Raw genomic sequence first — 21,314 nt, 5'->3', positions numbered from 1 at the left:
GTGTCTGTGACAATTCAGCTGTTGGAGCATATGGCCCAGCCACACAGAGTGTGTAAGGGAAGGGAGGCAACCAGGGGAGAGAAGCAAAACAATAGCCCTCCTTCCCCCGCAAAGAAGAAAAATTGGACAAAAATCAGAAAGCAGATGGAAAATAAAGTTAAAATAAGAGAAGCAGGAGAGAGAGCCCCTGGCAATCTAGCTTGAGAGAGGAACAAGCATAAGCTGTGTGGCATCTGAAGTAAAACAAAGCCCCTATTAAAAATATAGGAAAATGACCTTTTTGAAAGGCTTAATCCAAAGAAAGTTGGAGCCCCTGCCATAGGTTTCAATGAGATCTGCAGAGCAGCTATATAGAGCTATACAAAAGAATCCTCAAGTCTTCCTACTCTAGGAGAAGTTCAAGTCTGATCATTCACTTATTCAGAAGAATGTGTAGTTATTCAGATTTCAGCCCACATTAGTTACATGAAGCCTTCTAGAAACAGATTCTGTGATCAGGGGTGTTTGACAGTGATATTCTTATATACATTGGCCCACATACCGAGAGGTGCAGTGTACCTTCAACTTGGCACTTAAGTAGTAAAGTAATGGTCATGGTGTAAAAGCCTGATATAGATATCTACAGAACTCTCATTGGGTTCAATGGCAGTTGCAGGAGCTCTGCCTGATGCAGGATTTGGCTGACAAGTATATTAAGTGAAACCTTTTAAACCCAGGAAGCAGCTTGCTATGGTCTTATATCAACTATTGTTAGTTACAATTATGTTGAGTAATGTAGCCAGACATTTTCTAAGATGTAGCATTTGCTATACAAAGGGAGCTGGGCTGAATGTGATTTACAGATGGAGGTGTTGGGGACCTGCAGGTAGTTCAAGTACTATTATAGTATTTTTATTTCAGAAGAGCCGAGAGGTCCAATCAAGATCAGGGTCCCATTGTGCTAAGCACTGTATAAACATGTAGCAAGGGACATCTCCAGCCCAGAAAAGTTTAGTAACTAAACAAAAGGTAGGAGAAAGCTAGTGTTATTCCATTTTACAGATGGGGAGATGAGGCACAGAAATTAAGGGGGAGATTTTCATAGGCACACAGGGCATTTAAACACTCAAATCAATTGGCATTAGGCTCTTAAATCTCATTTTTGCCTTTAAAAATCTCTTCCCCCCCATGACCTGCCCAAGGTTGCACAAAACACAGATTGGCCTGAACCCCTGTCTAGTGCTTTAACCACAAGACCACCTTTTCTCTTTTGAGAAGATGGCTGCCACCTTGTTATTCCCCCTGGAGCATCATTCCCAGGATTGACAAGATAGCGTCAGCCCATTGCTGATGAGGCAGTGATTAGCTGTGATTATTCTTTCAAGGATTGCCACCTTTTAGTGGTTACATGTCCATGGATGATGCTTCAGTGGGGTGGTCTTCAGTGTATGTTGGATGGTAGCTATTCAGCAGGCAGCCCAGATGTGCTGAAACAACAGGCTGGCTCTGTTTGAAAGCAGGGTTTGTGTGATCAGGGCAGTGCTGCGTAAGCAGTATGCTGAATGAATAGAAATGTACAGTGGAACTAGGGAGTGACTCAAAATCCCAGTAGCATTACTTTACTCTCTTTTCTTTCCTTTTGCAATCTGTACACAGGAAAATTCTTTTGAAGGGAGGTAATTTTACAAGCCACCAAGTACAGGGTTTCCAGAGCCTCTGGCACTCAGCAAGAGACTCACATGCTTTTAATCTATATTAAAGAAACATTTTCAAAGCTATCAGCAAGTTATGTGTACAACTCCTGTTAAAATAGGATCTGGGTGAATATAGTGCTTCCCCCCCTCAACAAACTAAGTTCAAAACCCTTCAAGAAGCAAAGCTGTCTCTTCTCATGAGAGCTGGAAATGCTTAAGAACAATCCACAGATAAAGCATCCACCTTTGTGTATTCTGCCTGTGTTATTACAGCATGTGGCTGTCTGTCAGTGAAAGGCTTGATCCTGTAAAGAGTAGAGTGCTACTGTAAGGAGTTGAGCGTTCGTGTGGATTTCAATGGGAGTTGACGGTGCTTGGCACCCTGCAGAATTGAGGCTGAGAAAGGGCTTTTGATAGGCAAGGGTCACGTAAGAAGTGTAGCAATGTATGAGACCTGGATAAATACATTTAAATTGAAGTTTCCACCATCCACAGTTTAATTTTTTATTAAGAAGAATGGCATCTGAATGAAGACCTCTTCAATACCTTCATCAGCTTTTGGCATCCTGATAATAGATACACTTGCAACCACCAGAAATGATAAGGTAAATTTCTACTCTAGGGTAAAACAAGACAAGAAAAGCTCTAGCTGTGGCCATTGTCTCCTAGGAATGGTCCAGTCATTTTTTCTATTCAGTTCCTCTTTTTCTTTCTTGACCAGAGATGTACAGAGAGCACTACGCAGGCCAAAGCCTCTATCTTGTTCAGTCCACACTGGCTATTGAGACCTTGGTTTTCAAACCCCATTGAAATATCTCTATTCTAATCGGGTTCTTGTACTCCTCTCATCACTGTAGTATCTCTCTCTCTCTCTCTCTCACCCCCCTCCCCCACTCCCACCCCAAGCTATATATTTATATTGGAGAACGCAAGTCAAAAAGGAACCTTGCACTTGGAGCAGAAGGTGGTGAGATTTGTGACAGTCTGGGGAAGGAGAATGACCACCAACAGTGCCACCGAGCAGTCAGGCAGGGTGTGTCAGGTCATCTCCCTATTGAAAATACAGTCCTGTATTTTCACCCCACCCCCCTACCAAGGGTTTCCAGTCCTTCCCTTTAATACAGAGACTTTGGGGTCTGGGCCTGTGAACAGTCATCTTCCCCAGCAGGGTTCTCCCCTAGGGTGAAAGCTCCTGTTGTTATCACATTTTCTTGGAGCATGTAGGGGAGCCCAGCCCAACCCTCTCCACCAGATTCCACTCCAGGCCCCAGTGGTGAACAGCTACACCCCACACCTTGAGCTGGTAAGCAGCCACACACACACACACACACACACCATTTTCTACTTAAGTCTCCTGCTTCCCACAGAGTAAATCAAAGAATCTCAAATAAAGTTGCTGACCTGCACAGTCAGTCACCTGCCTCTCCTTTGTACGTTTGCTCAAGTCTGCCTTGTCAGGCCTCAGGCAACAAGTTCTCCACCTCCAAGTGAACCACCTCAGTCTGCTCCCTTCCACTGTCTGCCTCCATGTGAGTGGCTCTCCTTCCCCTTTTAAGCTCCGCCTCCTGCTTGTACAGGCTTTGCAAATGTGATTGGGTGGGATCACCTGGGCCCAGAGCTGTGCCTTAGCCCCTTGCTCTTGTGTGGTCCTTAGTTCCTGTGGGAATTCATTCCACAATCTTGGACCTGCCTCTAACAGGAAACAGCTGTTTCCTGCACGGACAAGCTTTACCCTTATGCTAGAAAGTTCCATTGTGCTTGAGGAATAAAATTGCCAGTGATGGTCTTCTTTCAGGAGTGTAAGGTGATCTTTTAGGTTTCTTGGGTCTATGTTATTGAGCACCTTGAAGATAAGGAACCATGAAACTACAGTGTTCACTTCTTCCTAGGTGCTAAGTTGGATTGTTTCCTTCAGTTTCCAATTTGTGGGTGTGATGTTAACCATGAATTAAAGTTTTTGTATCTATCACACCTATGAGTCATGAGTTTACTCTGCTAGATTGTTATCAGTAGGAAAGTTGATATATTATATATTTAATATACAGAGTAAAAGAGTATAAACATAACATCACCAGTGTTAACAGTAGCTACTTTATTAAAGCAACTAGTGCTTAATTTCTTTTTTCCTGGGATTGATTTTACATGTATTTTAGGTAGAGTTTATTCATATATAATTAAATGGCATGCATGAAATTGTCAGCATCATCAGAAAAAAAGGTCAGTTTGTGAAGGCCAGCTAATGAAGCTTTGGTGCCCTCTACTGTACAAGCATTGTACACACACACACACACACACACACAAAAGAGTGTGGAAAAGTGTCACACAATTCTGTTGCATTTCCATTGAGAGACATTCATATACACATGTGTACACAAATTCATATACACATATATGTTAAGCATGCTCTTTTCTTCCTCCCAACACAAAAAGGGTATAGATATGGATAGAATGCAAGCTCTTTGGTGCAGGGTCTGTGACTTACTGTGCAGATGTGGTGTATGGAACGTAGGCCATATTTGGATTTATGCTTGACTAACTTTAGTTGGCCAAATGTTTAATAAAAAATTAGCATTTCTAAGACATATTGAAAGCAGTTTTCTGGTTTGTAGGCGAAAGGCTTTTAAGGTAAGATTATCCACTTGTCCTAGACTCTGCTTCCACCTTTTAGCGATACTTTCCCAGTGTCACAATGACCTCATTGTTGTGAGGATGTGTGGGAATGAGTGGATGCATGAATGCTGATGAGCCAGTAATTACATTTAAACAATTAAGACATTTATGTCTTGGGACTAAGCAGAAGTTTGCCTTCTTATTTCATGGCACCCTTATGTATCCTGTTTTTGAGAGACATCTACAGGGTTAGGCAATAGCTGAACAGAGAACCTAGATTTAGGCAGATATGCACCTAAATATAACCCTAAGGTTATGGCTACACTAGAGTTTACAGCAGCGGAGCTGCAGTGATGCAGCTGTGGTGCTGTAAGCTCTCTAATGTAACCATTCTAAGCCAAATGGAGAGAGCTTTCCTGTCGGCTTAATTACTCCAAGCAACAATTACTGCAAGCAACAATAGCTATGTTGCCTGGAGAAGCTCTCCTACCAACATAGCACTGTCTACACCAGTGCTTAGGTTGGTATAATTTATGTCGCTCAGGTGGGTGGCTTTTTCACACCCCTGAGCGACATAAGATACACCGCAGTAAGTGCTAGTGTAAACATAGCCTAAGTGTTCATGACCACCACATAGGTGATAAATCCTACTTAAAGAGTGGGCATACAAGTTCTATTACCAATGACCTTTCATAGACACAACTGCATTGTGGGAGAAAAAATTTAATGTATTGTATTAGAGTTTTATTTTGCTTATTTCAACTAGAAATGCCTCCCAAGTCATTTGTTTTTCATTAACCAATAACAAAGTTGCTTTTGTTACATAGTGAGTAGTACAAGGTGATGTGTAATATGGATTTCCTTCCCATTTTTAAACAGAAGGCGCAAAACAGAACCTGAGTTTTAACCCATTAACCCGTTTTGACCCAAATATTTATTTTTCTTATTATCAGCCATTCCTTTTGTGTGACAGTTACCTGTATTCGAAGGCAGTGAATCTGCTCCTCCATAACTTGACCAAAGTTGTCCAATTCAAATTTTCCATTGTGAAAATCTCCTGCTCTTCTGAAAATCTTGCATGTTGCATTATCATTTTCCTTTATTTTCACTGTGCCCAGTTCCACGTAACCAGAATACAGAATGTCCCGGTTGTATTCAGCTGATCCTGTATAAATCTGAAGCTTCTGGAGAATTATTGGTGTTTCAAAAACAATGGTAAAGGAGCTCCCTGTTGTTACATTCCTTCCCCAAAAGACACCTTTGCCAGGAGGACAAACTTCCTCAGGCACATAGTCATCAAACACTGGTATGTCTGTGTAACAGGAGACAGCAGGGAAGTCTCCAAAATCTCCAAAATCTTCTTCAAACTCTGGATCTTTGAATATAGTTTCCATAGTGTGAAAAGATGAAATTCTGCCAATGTGCTGAAAAAGAGAAGGTCTGAAGGTAATGATTTCTTTCTGAGCTTTGGATTGGTGGAAAAGTTCTAAGAGCCAGTCACAGGGCATCATGTCATAGAACAGCAACAGGAATCGTGCCAGTTTGGGAAGATCTTCACTGTGATAGAGTTTCCCTATATAGCCCAGTGTGGAAAAGGCTACTGTGGTCCAGGGTTCCATCCGTTCACGTATGAATTGTTGTACTATGGAAAGGAAACCATTGGCACAAACCACATCATCTTCCAACATCAGATAATAATGTGAAAGGCTGGCACAAAAATTAACTAAAAAAGCATAGTCCACATTCTGTTTTGATCTGTGCTGGATGCTTTCATCTTTATCCCAGAAGTTCCTTTGCAGACCTTGTAAAGAAGGATAACTGGCTAGAGAGCTGCATATAACAAGAAGGGTTCCTTCATCAATATATGAACTAAATCCATCTTTAATCTCCTTGGCTGTTTGCTTATTTAGAGTAGAATCATTGTTTGCTAGATAGACAACTAAGACTATCCCTTTTAACTCCTCTGGGCTGGACTGACTAAAAATGGACTCAATTGTTCTCATTAGATAGTATTTATTCTTCCGGTGGATGGAGGAAATCCCAATTGACAAATATCCTACAAAAGGTAAAAACAGAAATAATTTATATGATCTCTTTTTTTCCTTCTATGAACTGTTCCTACTCTGGTAAACTAGAGGCAGAGTCATGTGAAATTATAGTTTTGCTGGTTTGGGCCTGTGTTTTCCCATAGTAGATCCAATTGCTCAGTGAAATATGCAGGGCCAAATTAAAGAATTTTAGGGCCCTGTGCACTATGGAAATTGCCCCCCCCCACACACACACACCTTCCTTAAACTAGCTAGAGCATGTGACATACAGTCTGTAAATATGAGAACATCTCCATTTATTAATTATTTGTGTAACTGCATAATATGTAATTAGTGAGCTGAGCATTGTGCTAAGACTCTAGTGATTATAAATGTAAATGTGTATATCTAGAGTGAGACATACAGACAGATATACATCTGAGAATCAGGGAGAAAGTACTCTGTATCACAATCATTTCCCTCTTACACCGATTGATTTCAGTGTAAGACCTTAGATTCAGTGCCTAGTCTGGGAGTGGAAGTTTGCAACTCAGGGCACATGCATACAAGTTTGAACTCAGTTCCCTGGTACTAAAATGAAAGCCTGTGCCAGCCAAGTACAAATAACATGGTAGAGCAGTGAGATTTGGTTGCTTCCTTTTACTGTTGACAAAAAAGTAGCCTTCAGAACCCCAGGTCACCATAGGATTTAGCATTTTTTTTCACTGTACTGGACATCAGGAATAACAACTTATCCAACTTTCACCTTTAACAGATCTACCACTAGGACTTTCTTAAAATCTCCAGATAAGGTTATTATTCTAAACCATCAGGGAAAGATCAGACAAGACTTTTTAAAAAACCTAGTGTGAAATATGTTTAATATTAATATATCTAGAATATTTAGTTTACATATGCATGCCAATTTGATGCTTTAAAAAATCTAATACCCACACTCTCTTCTTTTGTTCTGGGAAATGTTTGCTAAGTAGGCTACATGCTTGGGTGTCTTTATGAAATGTGACTTACACATGAACTTGACCATGTCCAACTGACTCTCCAGCTATGGGGGGGAGGTTCCTGCCAAAAGCAGAACTTGTTGGAGAACGTAAAAATCAGAAAAGAGCCAGTACATTAATACATTGGATACCTAAGCCTTGCTACCTTTTGAAAAACAGGCATGACTAAGAGAGAAACTTTACCAGCTCCAAAGGAAAAGGGGTACGGAGTCTCAGCTGGCTCTGGACACAAGTTTGATCTGAATAAATACAAATAGGGGACTGTCTCTGAGGCATTGGGTGATTGGGCAGGCAAATGAGGAGGAAAGCTGATTCTTTTCCCCCTGGGAAGAAGGGTGGGCTTCCTGGCCAGCCAACAGTACTCCAAAGAGGACACTGTGGCTCTGATGGCTCATGACACTAGCAAGGAGGCAGAACAAGTCAAGGATGAGCTGAACCACAAAAAGTGACCTGAGAAACCTGACCCCTCCAGAAGCCCTTCTCCTCTTACACCATGGCCATCTGGTAGGAGTGTTGAGAAGAGGCCTAGCTGCCTAGGATGCCAAACCTGAGCAGTGCTGTGACCCCATGTGCTAGGCTGCAATGCCACTCACTTAAATTTGGCCCACATCTCCAGGGGCACTAGGGCCAAACCTCCAAGAGGCAGAAAGGCTGCCATCTCCAAGAGGCAGAAATACTGGCCATTGCCCCAGCCCACCACTAGCCTGACCTCCGGTGCATGAGCCCCTACACCCCGCTCTTCCCCAGCCTTAGCCCAGGGAGTGCTCCAGCCATCCCCTCCCAGGAGTTCCTGTCATGTGGAGCTGCTTGCAAGATCAGCACCTTATTCTTGATTGTTCCAACATGCACTTACATGCAGTGGTACTGGAGATCCATATGTACATTGTTTACTGGTAGTTTTCAGTGAAAAAGAGGAAAATGACAAACATGGTGTATATGACACCCATTAAAAGATTAATTTCAGAAGCTGCTAGGAAGAACAGGCCAAATTCTGTTCTGATTTATAGGGGAAACTCCAGAACTTATATTGTGTTTTTCCTCAGGGATGAAAAACCAATGTCTCATTGGTCTGATATCATAGTGGCCCTGATTCAGTAAGATACTAAGCACATTCCTAACTTTAAGACTGTGAGTAGTCCTATTGAAATAAGTGAGATTACTCACATATTTAAAATGAAGCATGTGATTAAGTACCTTGAATTGGGGCCAGTATTATAATGTTGCTATAGTGCTAGAGAGATTTGGTGGGCAGAGTTTCTTTGGACCAAAACAGAGATGGAATTCTCCCTCTTTTGTGGCTCGTGATGTTTCAGGGAAACCTGGGTGATTTCACCTCTCAGATCTCTCACTTTTTAAGGTCATTTGTTATTTTGATAATTTGCTTGCACCACATGTTAATACTTTTGTTCTGAATATAACAGCAAGGGACTGGGCTGACCAGAGTCCATCTTACAATCAACACTCACTTTTTTTAGTAGGACGAGAGCCTAAGAGATATTCATATGGAATCGGTAAAGGGTCTATCACACTTCCTTTTACAGTAAAATTTTGATTTTGTGGCATCTCACAAACAGGAGCCTCCAAGACAGCCGTCGCCTCCTCTCCAGCTGTGGCCTTAAAAACAAAACACTGTTACTTTCTAATATGTGTGACTGATGCAAGCTACAGCATACAATATATACAGTATTGTTCCTATACATTAGTCTGTTTTATATCTGTCAATCTTCCAATGCTCCAATACGTGAAGGACATTATTGTTGCTATTTATGTATTTTTGTATTATAGCAAGGTACAGCAGTGGGAACCAGGGCACAGAAAAGTGCTGTTAGAATCCTTTTCCTCACAGATATTTATAGAGAGGGAATAATATGCATTAGCAAAAGCTTTATGCTCTCTATGATGAGAGGTTTTTTTCTTCTTTAAATTAAATGCAACTTCTCAAAAATCCCTAGCAGAATTCTTAACTTAGAGAACAACAAGCATCCCAGAATTCCAGGCTAATTAACAAATTCAATATTAGCAAGTTAAGCCTCACAAACTCCTCTGTAATGTAGCTATTATTAGACCTGTTTTGCCTATAAGTAAACTGAGGGTCCAGAGAAGTTACATGACCTGTGTGAGGGCTGGGGTTATCAATCTGAGGTCCAGGGCCCCCAGGGGGCCCCAAGCAGGTTTCGGGGGGTCTGCCAAGCAGGACCAGCATTAGACTCACTTGAGGCTCAGGGCAGAAAGCCGAAGCCCCACCGCATGGGGCTGAAGCCTGAGGGCCTGAGCTCTGCCACCTGATGATGAAGCCAAAGCCTGAGCAATGTAGCTTTGTGGGGGGCCCCTGTGGTGTGGGGCCCCTGGAAATTGCCCTGCTTGCTACTCCCTAATGCCGCTCTGTCTTTTAAATACAAAAACCCAGTTATTGTGCACATGGAGTTTTTATAGCATATGGGGCAGGGAGGGGGAAGGGGGGTTAGAAAGAAAACGGTTGAGAACCCATGTGCTAAAGTGCATAAGGAGTAGTGACAGAACTGGGAATAGAACCCAGGAGACCTGTCTTCCAAACCTCTGCTGTAACTACTAGCAAAGACTACTCTGCTCATGTAGACCAAATTTTCATTCAGAGTTTTTGCTGCTTTATACCCTGTAATCTCATATCCAATTTGCTGTCCACAATCACCCCTATGGCTGTGCACTACTGCTTTTCAGGTTTCTCTCCACTGAACAGCTGTGTTTTGGATTATTTTTCCTCAAGTGTATTAACTCACTTCTCCAAGATGACTCTCATTTTGGGGCAGGACATGAAACTTGCCAATGGACTCAGATAGTTAAATAAAATGTATAGGTAGCTCACCTCTGTATTTATATTATTTCCTATTGTGGATACAGGGAAATACAAGGAAATTATGCAGATACTGAGTATCAGTCATTTATATTTATTTTAGGTAAAATCCCACAAGGTTGTCAACAACACAACAGTATATTCTTTCCTTTTACCAACCCTTTAACATTCTTTGGATTATTTCTTGTCCTGTAGTAACACTGCTGAATTTAATATATCTAGGAAGTTTAACAATTTGCTGTTTATTCCCTCTTTCAGATTATCAACAAGATGTTAAATAAGACAGGGCATGACCTGCCCCAACAGCACTCCATTAAACGCTCTCCCCGACTCCAATACATTGTTGCCTATCATTAGCCTTTGTTTACAGAACTTCTGTGACTTTCCATCCCATATGATAGTGTTTATATCCAAGCCAATTTGAATTAATAAGGAATAAGATTATGAAAGCAGCTATGCTTTAATAAACTCCAAATGGATATCTATCTTATTCCTATCACCCAGAATTTCAGAATTCTGTTGAAATAAATGCGGGTTTGTCTGACAAGATTTGTTTTTTATAACTTCACATTGTTTATTGCTCATGGTTCCATTCTCCTATAGGTGTTTTGTGAGTTTTGGCTCTTGATAATAGTTCTGTTATTTCACTAGTGCTTAATGTTAAACTTACTAGCTAAGAGTTGCCAGGTTCTCTCATCTTTCTGCATTTGAAGACCAATACCATGTTTGCTTTTTTTCCTCCTTGGCACCCACTGCAACTCTGAAAATTTTCTCACTGAACAGTGTCACTGTGTCAGCCATAACACAGTGCACTATTTCACCCTGGTCTACGGGTGTGTGCTACAGGGTGTATCGACCACACACTGGCAAGGAGGATGCCAGACAGGTCTGGGGGACAGGGCTATCCCCACTCCTCCAGACCTGTATCCAATCAGTCATGTATGATTGGGAGGGGGCCTTTAAAAGGGAGGAAAATGAAGTCATCTGAGGGAAAGGAGCAGGAGACTGCTGGAGGGTCTTCTGGAGCCACAGAAGGAACTTCCAGCTGGGAGCCCTTCATCTTGGCCCTATGGAAAGTGCAGCAAACTCCCAGAGTAAACCAGAAAGACTTAAGAAGATCTGCAAATGGCCAGGGCCCCTTGCAAATTGTAAAGAGCTGGGGCCTGAGTGAACTGAAAACACCCAGTATAAATAACTGGGTGTGGTCAGGTTCCCTGACCATCTGGGCAAGAAGACTCAGGGGACTCTTTTATAGTGTGTACAAACCTGATCTTTGGGCACAGTTTTGACTTAGAAAGTTTCATATTTGGAGTGTGGACCTGAATGCAAACCCCTCTTTAACATACCCATGGCCCTATTAGCACCTCTGATTCTGTGACAGATTAGAGTTGGCACTCTGATAGGTGTCTGTTGGTAGTGAATACTGCACAGTCAAACAGAAACAAGGTAAGATTAATAGTGAAACACAAGCAAGACAAGGTGGGGTGGAAAGGACTGCTGTTATCCCTTCAACTAGCAGGCAATCAAAGAACTTCAATTACTTAATACTATTTACACTCATATAGTGCTTTTCATCTTCAAAGCGCTTTGCAGACATTAGCTAATTAATCCTCATTACTAGTAAGTAACCTAATTTTTCCTCTATTCCCCACTCTTCCACAGACACACAGACACTCTAATGCATAGATAAACTCCCAAGACACTGCAAAGCATCAGGACTGGAGGATCCAAAATATATGAACCATGGCTTTGCAGACCTGATCAGCCTAAACAAACGTCAGACTTTTTTTTTTTTTTAAATTCAAGGAATAATGGCGACAAAAGTCAGCCTGAGTTCTGTTATGACAAATTTCACGGAGAGGAATCTAGTTGGTAAATACTGCCAAAGCTCTCTTCCCTATAGTGGAAAGGGCCTTTTTCAGCATGAGTATTGCAAGTCACTACTGCCATTAAAGATCTGCATATTTTTTTAACTGCTGAAAAATGTTTGCATCATTGGAAAACTTACAATGCAGTGTCTTGTCAAAGATTCAGAATTTTTCATTAAATAGATTTATATGCATTTTTTTTCTGAAATAGCTGTTCAGAACCTCCTCCCCTTTTGTGATATTTTATCAACTCATTGTATATATTCCACCAATAACAAATAACCTTATTCTATATGAATTTGTGCCTCATTCCTTTCGTTACCTACGTAAAATGACGTTAATCCAGGCTCTCCCATTTTTAAGCAGTTACACTCTTCTTTGTTCTGGCTCCAAATAATGGCAAACAATGTGATGAAAAGCACTAAGAGAAAAAATAATCTCGGAAAGATTCTCCAATACCAGGCTAGTACCTTTGGTAAGTTCCGGGTTTTCATTGTTGCTTTTCCTCCTTTTAATAAAAACAATGTATCAGGTAGGTAAGAAACCAAAATCTAGAACACAGTGGGCTAGTATGTACTGAATAATATTATTCAGTGAATGCCTATATATTTTAGTACCCAACATATATTTGATCACGCTGGATACATTCTGCTCTTGAAAGCAGAAACATGAAATTGCCATTTTTTCCTCTTTGTACACAATGCTATTACCTTTAACACAGCTAGATTTTGACAATAAATTAAGGACCCAGTCCTGCTCTCACATATGTGACTGCAATTCCACAGAATTCAATGGGTCATATTCAAATCTGGTGTTAGCAGGTGCCACTCCATTGAATCCACCAGGGCTGAATTTGTACCTTTGCGCATAGGTGTGGATTGTCCTCTCTGATTCTGAGCTCAGATGACCTTTGATCTGTCAGTTCACTTGGAGTGGGGCATGGAAGGGAAAGAGATGTAGATTTGTATCATTGTTCCTCCCACTGGGGCTCTGTGGAAGATCCTTTATAACAGTGGCTCTCAACCTTTCCAGACTACTGTACCCCTTTCAGGAGTCTGATTTGTCCTGTGTACCCCCAAGTTTCACTTCACTTAAAAACTACTTGCTTACAAAAAATCAGACATAAAAATACAAAAGTGTCATAGAACAGTATTACTGAAAAATTGCTTACTTTCTCATTTTTACCATATAAAATAAATCAAATATAAAATATAAATATTGTACTTACATTTCAGTGTATAGTATCTGGAGCAGTATAAATAAGTCATTGTATGTATGAAATTTTTAGTTTGTACTGACTTTGCTAGTGCTTTTTATGTAGCCTGTTGTAAAACTAGGCAAATATCTAGATGAATTGCTGTACCCCTTGGAAGACCTCTGCGTATCCCCAGGGGTACATGTACCCCGGGTTAAGAACCACTGCTTCATAAGAATACAATTAGACTGTGCACCAATAGATTCCAGGGACATATGAGAGGGAAATGCTATTCACAGAGATAATTCCTTGCATTTTACAGACAGCACTGCCTGAGAACACTACTGAACCTTTCCACATCAGTTCTTATAGCCAATCTTTTTCTCTACTGCAATAGCCCTGATCTTGGGGAATGAGGTGTATGATTTTTCAGTGCTTGGGACTGGCAATACTGGAAAAGTCAATAAGGAGTTGGTCTGATTGAAAAATTTCTGTCAAAACTGTTTTTCAATAGAAAATTGCAGGGGTGACAAAACAAAACTATGTAGGAAAAGTGCCTACTTGTGAACATTTTTTATTTTTCATCACAAAAACAAACATCCAAAAACTGAAATAGCTCATCAGAAATGGTCTGCCACCAGACCTTATGGGTTTTGAAGTTCATTTTCCTCATGTCCCCATTCTTTTCTATGGGCTGGTCTCCTCAGCCAAACTATAGCTCCCATAATGTACCACAGCCAGGCACTCCTATGAGGCAAATGACTGCCTTCAGAATGAGGTGAGACCATGGCACATCATGGGAAATGTAATCCAACCAGGTAGCCCAACATATAGATGAGAATCAGAGCATGAGGCACCCAATATTCCACGAGGCACTATAATGGCATGTCCTGAGCAAGTTATTTCAGTTCTTGACTTTTCGCTGTAAAATCAAAAAATTTTCCTTGGAAAAATTTAACATTTTTATGCTTCCGCTGCCCCCCATATTTCAATATTTTCCAGTCAGCACTACCTAAAACCCCTCTGAAAAATCCCAGCCTTATGTCCTGTTTGCACTATACGGGGAGAGGTCAGAAATCCACTGGGAGCACATAGTCTCCTGAATGTGAACTACGAGGGGCAAGTTACAGTCAGTGCCCTGAAGAGTGGTAGGCCACATTTAACTCTGGGTCAGGGTCCCCTGCAGCTGGCAATATGTTGCTCTAGTGTTTTATCAGCCTCTGCCTAACACATTGGATCGGCACTGGGACACATTTGTCACTTAGTCCCTCAGGACAACAATGCCCAGACTAACTAACACTTAGCGGGCTGTGAAGTTAATCCTCTTGTTAAAAAAGCCAACATGGGCCAGGGGGTGGCTTTGCCACCTGAACGGGCTCCAGCCATGAGTACAGTCCCTGGGCTTGACTATTACCCTTAGGGCTAGTGCCGCTAGCCAGCTGCAAGGGCGGTGGGCGCTGCTTGGGGAGCTGTAGCAGTCTGTGCACTATCTCCCCACACGCTGGGAGCTGCTCGGGGAGCCATTGTGCCTCCTGAGGAATAAAGGCCCCCTGCACCACCTCCAAGGCAGGGTTGTGGCAGCAGCAGCTTCAGTCGCTCCCTCATCTCCCTTTACCCTCGTCCCAGCTATAGGTTTGAAGGCCCATATGGGGAAACAGCATCAGCAGGCGCTTACTGGGCTGTCCAGGTTCCAACACAAGTAGGACACTCTAGAGGTGACTCAGGCAGCCAGAGCGGCAGGACTAGGAAGGCACAGCGCAGTGGTTAGGCGCAGTCCATTTTCCTGAAGCAACTTCCTTCAAGGCGCTGTGGCATGGAGGCTCCCAACCGACAACATGTCTCTCCCCCAGACTGGCTGCCTCCCAACTGCCACGGAACCTCCCAGCCCTGAGCCAGGACATGGCTCCCTGACACACATCCTGCTAGCCTCCTCTGTTAGGTGCCTCTCACACCGTCACTGCTTTGCCTCTATCCCCCCCTTTCTCTGTTTCCTCCCATGACTTGCTCCCAAGTCTCATCTACTGACGGACACTTCAGGTTTTCATGGGAAAAGATTTCTCTTTCTCTTTCCCCTGAAAGATATCCCACCTGCTAAAGACCCGGCCTTCTCAATGCACCTTCCTTTTCCACTCAGAGCTGCCAGATCCCTACTCTCCTACCTTCTCGTTCAAAAGGGGACCCAGGATACAGGGAGAGAGCCAGTTGACATATTCTGACAGAACCCAGGAGTAGGGGAAGCCTGCTGGTTGCATTAACAATATGGTGCTAATGGCCTCTGGGCGGCTACCCCCTCCCTAGAAGATGGGGAGCCTGTCACTTTCAGTAAGAGACATTGCTTGTGGAAAGGGGATTCCAGCCTCTGACTTGGTTGGATTGGGGGATGTTTTCTCACTGAAGAGGAGAATGGTGGAAAGAGATTAATGGCTTGGAGTTTAACCAGGAAGAACTCAGTGGTTTGGGCTGAGTTTGCAGATTGGTTCAAACCTGAAAAGGAGAGTGGAACATCGGGGGGGCAAGGACCAATGCAAATCAAAGCAAAACCAAAGAAATGTTGAATGACCCAAAACTGCTGAGCTTCGCAAAAGTCCTGTGCTCCTGTCACTAACCATTACAGCACAGCACTGTGATAAAGAGGAGGAACACATACACCATGCTTGACTGCCCCAACAGCTGGCTTTTGGAAGCATTTCTTTATATGGCAGATCTCTCAATAAACAGAAGTCACAGTAATATCCAGCAACTCCCAGGCATCATTACACCACAGTATACGTAGCTTGTAAACCTGTTTGCTGTGTCAATATATTATGCCCTCTGTTTCATGCCATTAGCTCACACTGCCTCAGAAAAACACACTGCTATCACACCTGTTAACCAAAAATTCCTAATTACAAAAGCTTTACAATCACAACTAATTAGGGCTTTACATTGCCAATGGACTGTGCAACCATTAACTAATTAATCCTTCCAGCACCCCTGTGAGATAGGCAAGAGTTATTTCCATTTTAGAAATAGGGACATCGTGGTAGGCTGTGATCAGTCCAAGGCACACAGTGTAACCACAGCATGCTGGGATTACAAACTGGGGTTATCCTCACGCTTTCCTACCCCTCTGCCCATTTGCACAAGGGCTAGGAGCCGTTTACCTATGAAGCTCCAATCTTGCAAAACATGTAAAGATGTGAGAATCAATGGGATTTAAGCACATGCTTCAGTGCTTGCTTAATGGGGGCCTGAATGTACAGTTGCCAGCTCAGCCCCAGCATCAGACATGACTGAACATATTACCAAGCAAAGCTGGCTTTAGGATTTTTTGGTAAACCAGCCTTCCCCAGCATAACTGAGTCCCCATGCACCACAATCACAACACTCTGGGCAAGGCTGACCTGAGGAGTTTGAAGAAGATTAGCAAGGTGATTGTTTGGGCCATCCCTCATACTTAGCCAGCTTGTTTACATTAATAGCATGTGTACTTGGTTTGAGGAATGATCGCTGCTCACCCATTCACAAGGCTCCTGCTGCAGCTGCTTATTCATTTCAGCTCTAGCACTCAATTCACAATACTTTCTATTTTCAGCACAGAGAAAAGAGCTAGAAACTTTCTTCTTTATAACTACAACAACAACAACAACAACAAAAACAATGCTAAGATCATGTGTGCTTTCAAGGACACATATTAGATCAACGCTCCTGCTCATCAGTGTCAGCAATAAGGTTTTATGCAGGGATTTTCAGATGCTCTACTATATCAGAAATATAATGGGAAGAGGACGGGTGGAAACTTCATGGTTTCTGAGTTTTGACTGAAGCGTCTCCAAAGCATATCCAGAGGGTGACAGCTAATAAACCAAATTTTTGATTCTAAATGCACAAGTTTACCACACAGCTCCTGTTGAGTTCAGCCTCTAGAATTTGGCATTACTGCCTGTGGCTCCCCAGGATTTCGACAGATGTAACACGTTGATTTAATGCTTAAAAAAGAACCCTGCTGTGGCTACCCCAGCTTGTTCCAGAGCTTTGGGCGTTAGGCAGTAACATACAAACAATTTTGTCTTATAAACAACATCCACTGTTTGGGAAATTGGGATTAAAATCAAAAAGTCTTCATGCCTTTTGGCATCCCCTCCATCCTCCATCTGGAGACCATTTTCCCTCTCTCTCTAGACTCTTCCCTTTTTGTTTGTGCTTGTCTCGCTTCTTATTTTCTGTAACATTTTCCCTATAACTTCATCTCTTAATCTGTGTCTTTTGAAAACTCTTAGCTTTGCATTGTATTTTCTAAATACACACTCACCTTGGCAGAATTCTTGCTGCATTCTGTGGAGTAAACTAGCTGGTGAAACGTAGATTCCACTTGAAATTAATAGACTCTGTTTATGGCCCCAATCCTATAATGTGCTTTGTGCAGAGAGACTAGGGCCTACAGTAAGATCATTTCAGGATTAGGGCCTATGATCTTGTTTGTATGTTTGTGGCTCCCACACTTCCAAGGCTCACTCAGTTTGCCTGCGTTAGGGGAGGAGGCTGAATCATAAAAGTTGGTAAAAATCTCTGGAAATATTTCAGCTAGCTAAAAGTAAATAGATTTGCCAAGCTCTCACTGTTTGCTTTCTACTGCTCTTGGAAGCACACGCACACCCTCAATTGCAGGAATAACTAACTCCCCTTGCAGCTGTCTCTAAAACTGGGTTATTAGCATGATTTTTACTCAACCATCCCAAACTTTAATTTAATCCAATTTCTTAGCTGCTTTTCCTTTGCGTTCTGCAGTCTCTGCCACACTTTAATTTTTCCTGCTACCAAGTCCAACCACTTTGTACGTTCATTATCCCTAGTATAACATAAAAACTGAATTCTTCTCTGTTTTTTCATTTCTCAGCTCCTCGTCAGGTTTCAAGGAAGGTTCAGAGCAGGGGTTCTCAAGCTGGGGGTCGGGATCCTTCAGGGGGTTTGAGGTTATTATGTGGGGGGTCGCGAGCTGTCAGCTTCCACCCCGAACCCTGCTTTGCCTCCAGCATTTATAATGGTGTTAAATATATTTAAAAGTGTTTTTAATTCATAAGGTGAGTTGCACTCAGAGGCTTGCTATGTGAAAGTGGTCACCAGTACAAAAGTTTGAGAATCACTGGTTTAGAGGATCAAAATGTAGGCCTAAATTTTCAGAAGTGACTAGTGATTTTGGGCAGCCAACTTAAGACACCTTGAAGAGACCTGGTTTTCATAGAGTGCTGAGCACCAATCCTTTCAAAGTCAGGCCCACTTAAGGTGTTTCAAGCTGACCTAGGGTTGCCAATTTTAATTGGGCGTATTCATCACATGACAATCTTTAATTAAAAATTAATCTTTAATTCCTGGAGACTCCAGGACAAGCCTAGAGGGTTGGCAACTCTAAAATGACTACCAAATAATTGCGCCCCCCCTCCAACTCTTCAAAAACTTTGGCTATCACCACTATTTTAATTTCTTTGGTGGATGTTAAATTTGATTTGTCTTTAATGACAGAAATGGTGTGTCACCTCCCTGTCTTTCCAATGTTAATTAATACTAATGATGGATCAAAATAAGAACTTTGTCATATACTCTTCATAGTACATGAAGTATATGGCATGCAGAAGTATTTTATGTTAAACAAATTTGTAATGCTTCGAGATGCTGCACAGGAAATGCATCTGCAGAGCTTAGATATACATTTTTGAAGGATGATTTTTAAAAGTTAGGGAAATATTTTGGGGCAGTGAAGACTGAGCAATACTAGGTGGAGATAAATGATTATTCAGTTTTGTTTTGTCCATATCATCTATAGTTTATGAATTAGAAGACCAAGCTTTGGGTTCTGATGAAGTTTTTGTTAGTAATAATTGTATTGCAATAGTGCCCTGAGGGCCAAGTCAGGTTGGTGGCTCATTTGTGCTATGTGCTGTACAGACACACGGGCACAGTCTATGATAGAATCATAGAATCATCAAACTGGAAGGGACCTCGAGAGGTCATCAAGTCCAGTACCCTGCACTCAAGGCAGGACTAAGTATTACCTAGACCATCCTGATAGGTGTTTGTCTAACCTGCTCTTAAAAATCTCCAATGATGGAGATTCTACAACCTCCTTAGGCAATTTATTCCAGTGCTTAACCACCCTGACAGTTAGGAATGTTTTCCTAATGTCTAATCTAAACCTCCCTTGCTGCAATTTAAGCCCATTGCTTCTTATCCTGTCCTCAGAGGTTAAGAACAACAATTCTTCTCCCTCCTCCTTGTAACAACCTTTTATGTGCTTGAATGATGAATGCTTGTGTTCCAGATGTTTTAGTATTTGATTATCCTTGTTTGTTTTTCCTTAAATTTAACAGGATCTTAGATAACTGGAACTTTTAGGCAAGATTTTAAAAAATTGTACTGAAATTTAGGCTTCTAAATCCATATGTAGGCCCCTAAATTGTCAATGTCAAAATGTCAAATGCTCCCAACAGCTCCCATTGAAGTCAATGGGCCAAATGCAGCCCTGGTGTCACTCTCTTCATTCTTACTTCAGTGGAGTTAAACCAATGCTGCATCTGGTTTCCTGAGTTTTAAAGAGAGGCAAAGAGAAATTAATAACATCAAATGAGGGAAAGTGAGGAAGTTCTTGGGGGGGGGAAATAAAAAGAGATTGCTGCCTTAGGGCTAACTAACATTTAACATTTTTATCAATGATCATAGAATAGAATAGAATAGAATAGAATAGAATAGAATATCAGGGTTGGAAGGGACCTCAGGAGATCATCTAGTCCATTTGGAAGAAAACATAAAATCATTCTGACAAAGTTTGCAGATGACACAAAAATTGGGCTAGTTCAACAAAAACATAAGGAAAAATTACATGCAGACCAAAAGGAATTCCTTGAAAATGAAAGTATTGCAAAAAGGAAAAGAAAGGACTGATTTAGAAGAGAAAAGAAGAAAGGAAAAAGTAAGAGTAGAATAAACAACAAACTGTTATTTTAAAAGTACAACACTCCTCGTTAGAAAAAATTCTCCTATATCCCAAACCATTGCCAGATCACCATTCAAACCTCAGTTTAGCAAAGCACTTAATCACATACTTAACTTTAAAGAGGGATGGATACACTCATGTGCTTAAAGTTAAGTATGTGCTGCACTGGGGACTATAAATCAGCTCTTTAAAGGAATTTATTTTCCTCCTAAACCAATCTCTTAATACTGACAGATCTGGATTCTATTATCTCCATGGTAATATCATTTGCCTACCTGCAGTAGTATTGCTAAAGCTACCTTCTTAGTTGATTGTAATATCATCTGAATTTCATAGAAATCATCAGAGTATTAAGGAGCCAGACTGATTCTTCCCCCTACAAGAACCATAACACCTTGTAATTTAGTCAAAACTTAACTTAGTATTTTGAAATATTAATTATTTGGTATTTTTAGAATAATGGTAGGTTGGGGAAGGAGCTGGTAGTAGAGCTACAAACTGGAGGCAATAATTGTTTTTCAGTGAAATAAATGCTTGGAGTATTTAATATACTTTCCCATGAAGACTTCACCTTTTGGTAGGAATGGGAAGGCCAACAATTCTACTTTGGACCACAAGCCAAAGATTTGCAGATGTGGTCCAAAGGAACAATTAAGCTTCTTGGGCCTCCCAAGTTTTTGGCTATCTATCTATCTAGGGCCATGTCTACATGACTAAGAGCTTGGGAGGTCTAAGAAGATTAATTTCTGTTTTGGACCATATCTGCACATATATATAACACACATGCATGTACATATATACATGCTGTGACATTATTTGATCAGAGTATGACCAGGCAAATCATTTTTGCTACCCCTGTTATATAACTGCAACAAATCTGCAAACAAATACAAAGTGTGACATATGGCCAGAAAGAGTTAAGCAGCTTGAAGGCTAAATGACCCAGAGCAAACCTTTAAAGTCATGTTAGAAAACTATGCAAATGGTAATTTGGGCCATTCCATGGTAGATAGGCTAGAACTTTAAAATGCAAACCTATATTGTTAGAAATAAGAGGTGATACTAATTGTATGTGTGTACTTATATCTTGTTAAATGTTAGCCATGTAAACAGACAGTTCCTGTC

At 41.5% G+C, this 21,314-nt stretch overlaps 1 protein-coding gene across 4 annotated transcripts in view; it reads right to left on the bottom strand.

Moving 5' to 3' along the window:
- Positions 1 to 5,002: 5,002 nt before the first annotated feature.
- LOC119857933 (alpha-1,3-mannosyl-glycoprotein 4-beta-N-acetylglucosaminyltransferase C-like) overlaps positions 5,003 to 21,314 on the bottom strand; it is a 32,822-nt gene continuing 16,510 nt past the window's right edge. For all 4 annotated transcript variants that reach the window (XM_043516420.1, XM_043516419.1, XM_043516422.1 and 1 more), the window contains 3 exons: positions 12,354 to 12,535; positions 8,796 to 8,943; positions 5,003 to 6,339 (listed from right to left, as the gene is read on the bottom strand). In XM_043516420.1, the coding sequence (XP_043372355.1) occupies positions 5,195 to 6,339; positions 8,796 to 8,943; positions 12,354 to 12,521 (1,461 nt within the window). In that variant the 5' untranslated portion in view covers positions 12,522 to 12,535 and the 3' untranslated portion in view covers positions 5,003 to 5,194. The remainder of the gene's footprint in view (positions 6,340 to 8,795; positions 8,944 to 12,353; positions 12,536 to 21,314) is intronic.

Source organism: Dermochelys coriacea, chromosome 6, assembly GCF_009764565.3.
Source record: "Dermochelys coriacea isolate rDerCor1 chromosome 6, rDerCor1.pri.v4, whole genome shotgun sequence".
Classification (NCBI taxonomy): domain Eukaryota; kingdom Metazoa; phylum Chordata; order Testudines; family Dermochelyidae; genus Dermochelys; species Dermochelys coriacea.
Note: the sequence above shows the minus strand (reverse complement) of the source record. Positions and strands in the feature narration are given on the sequence as shown.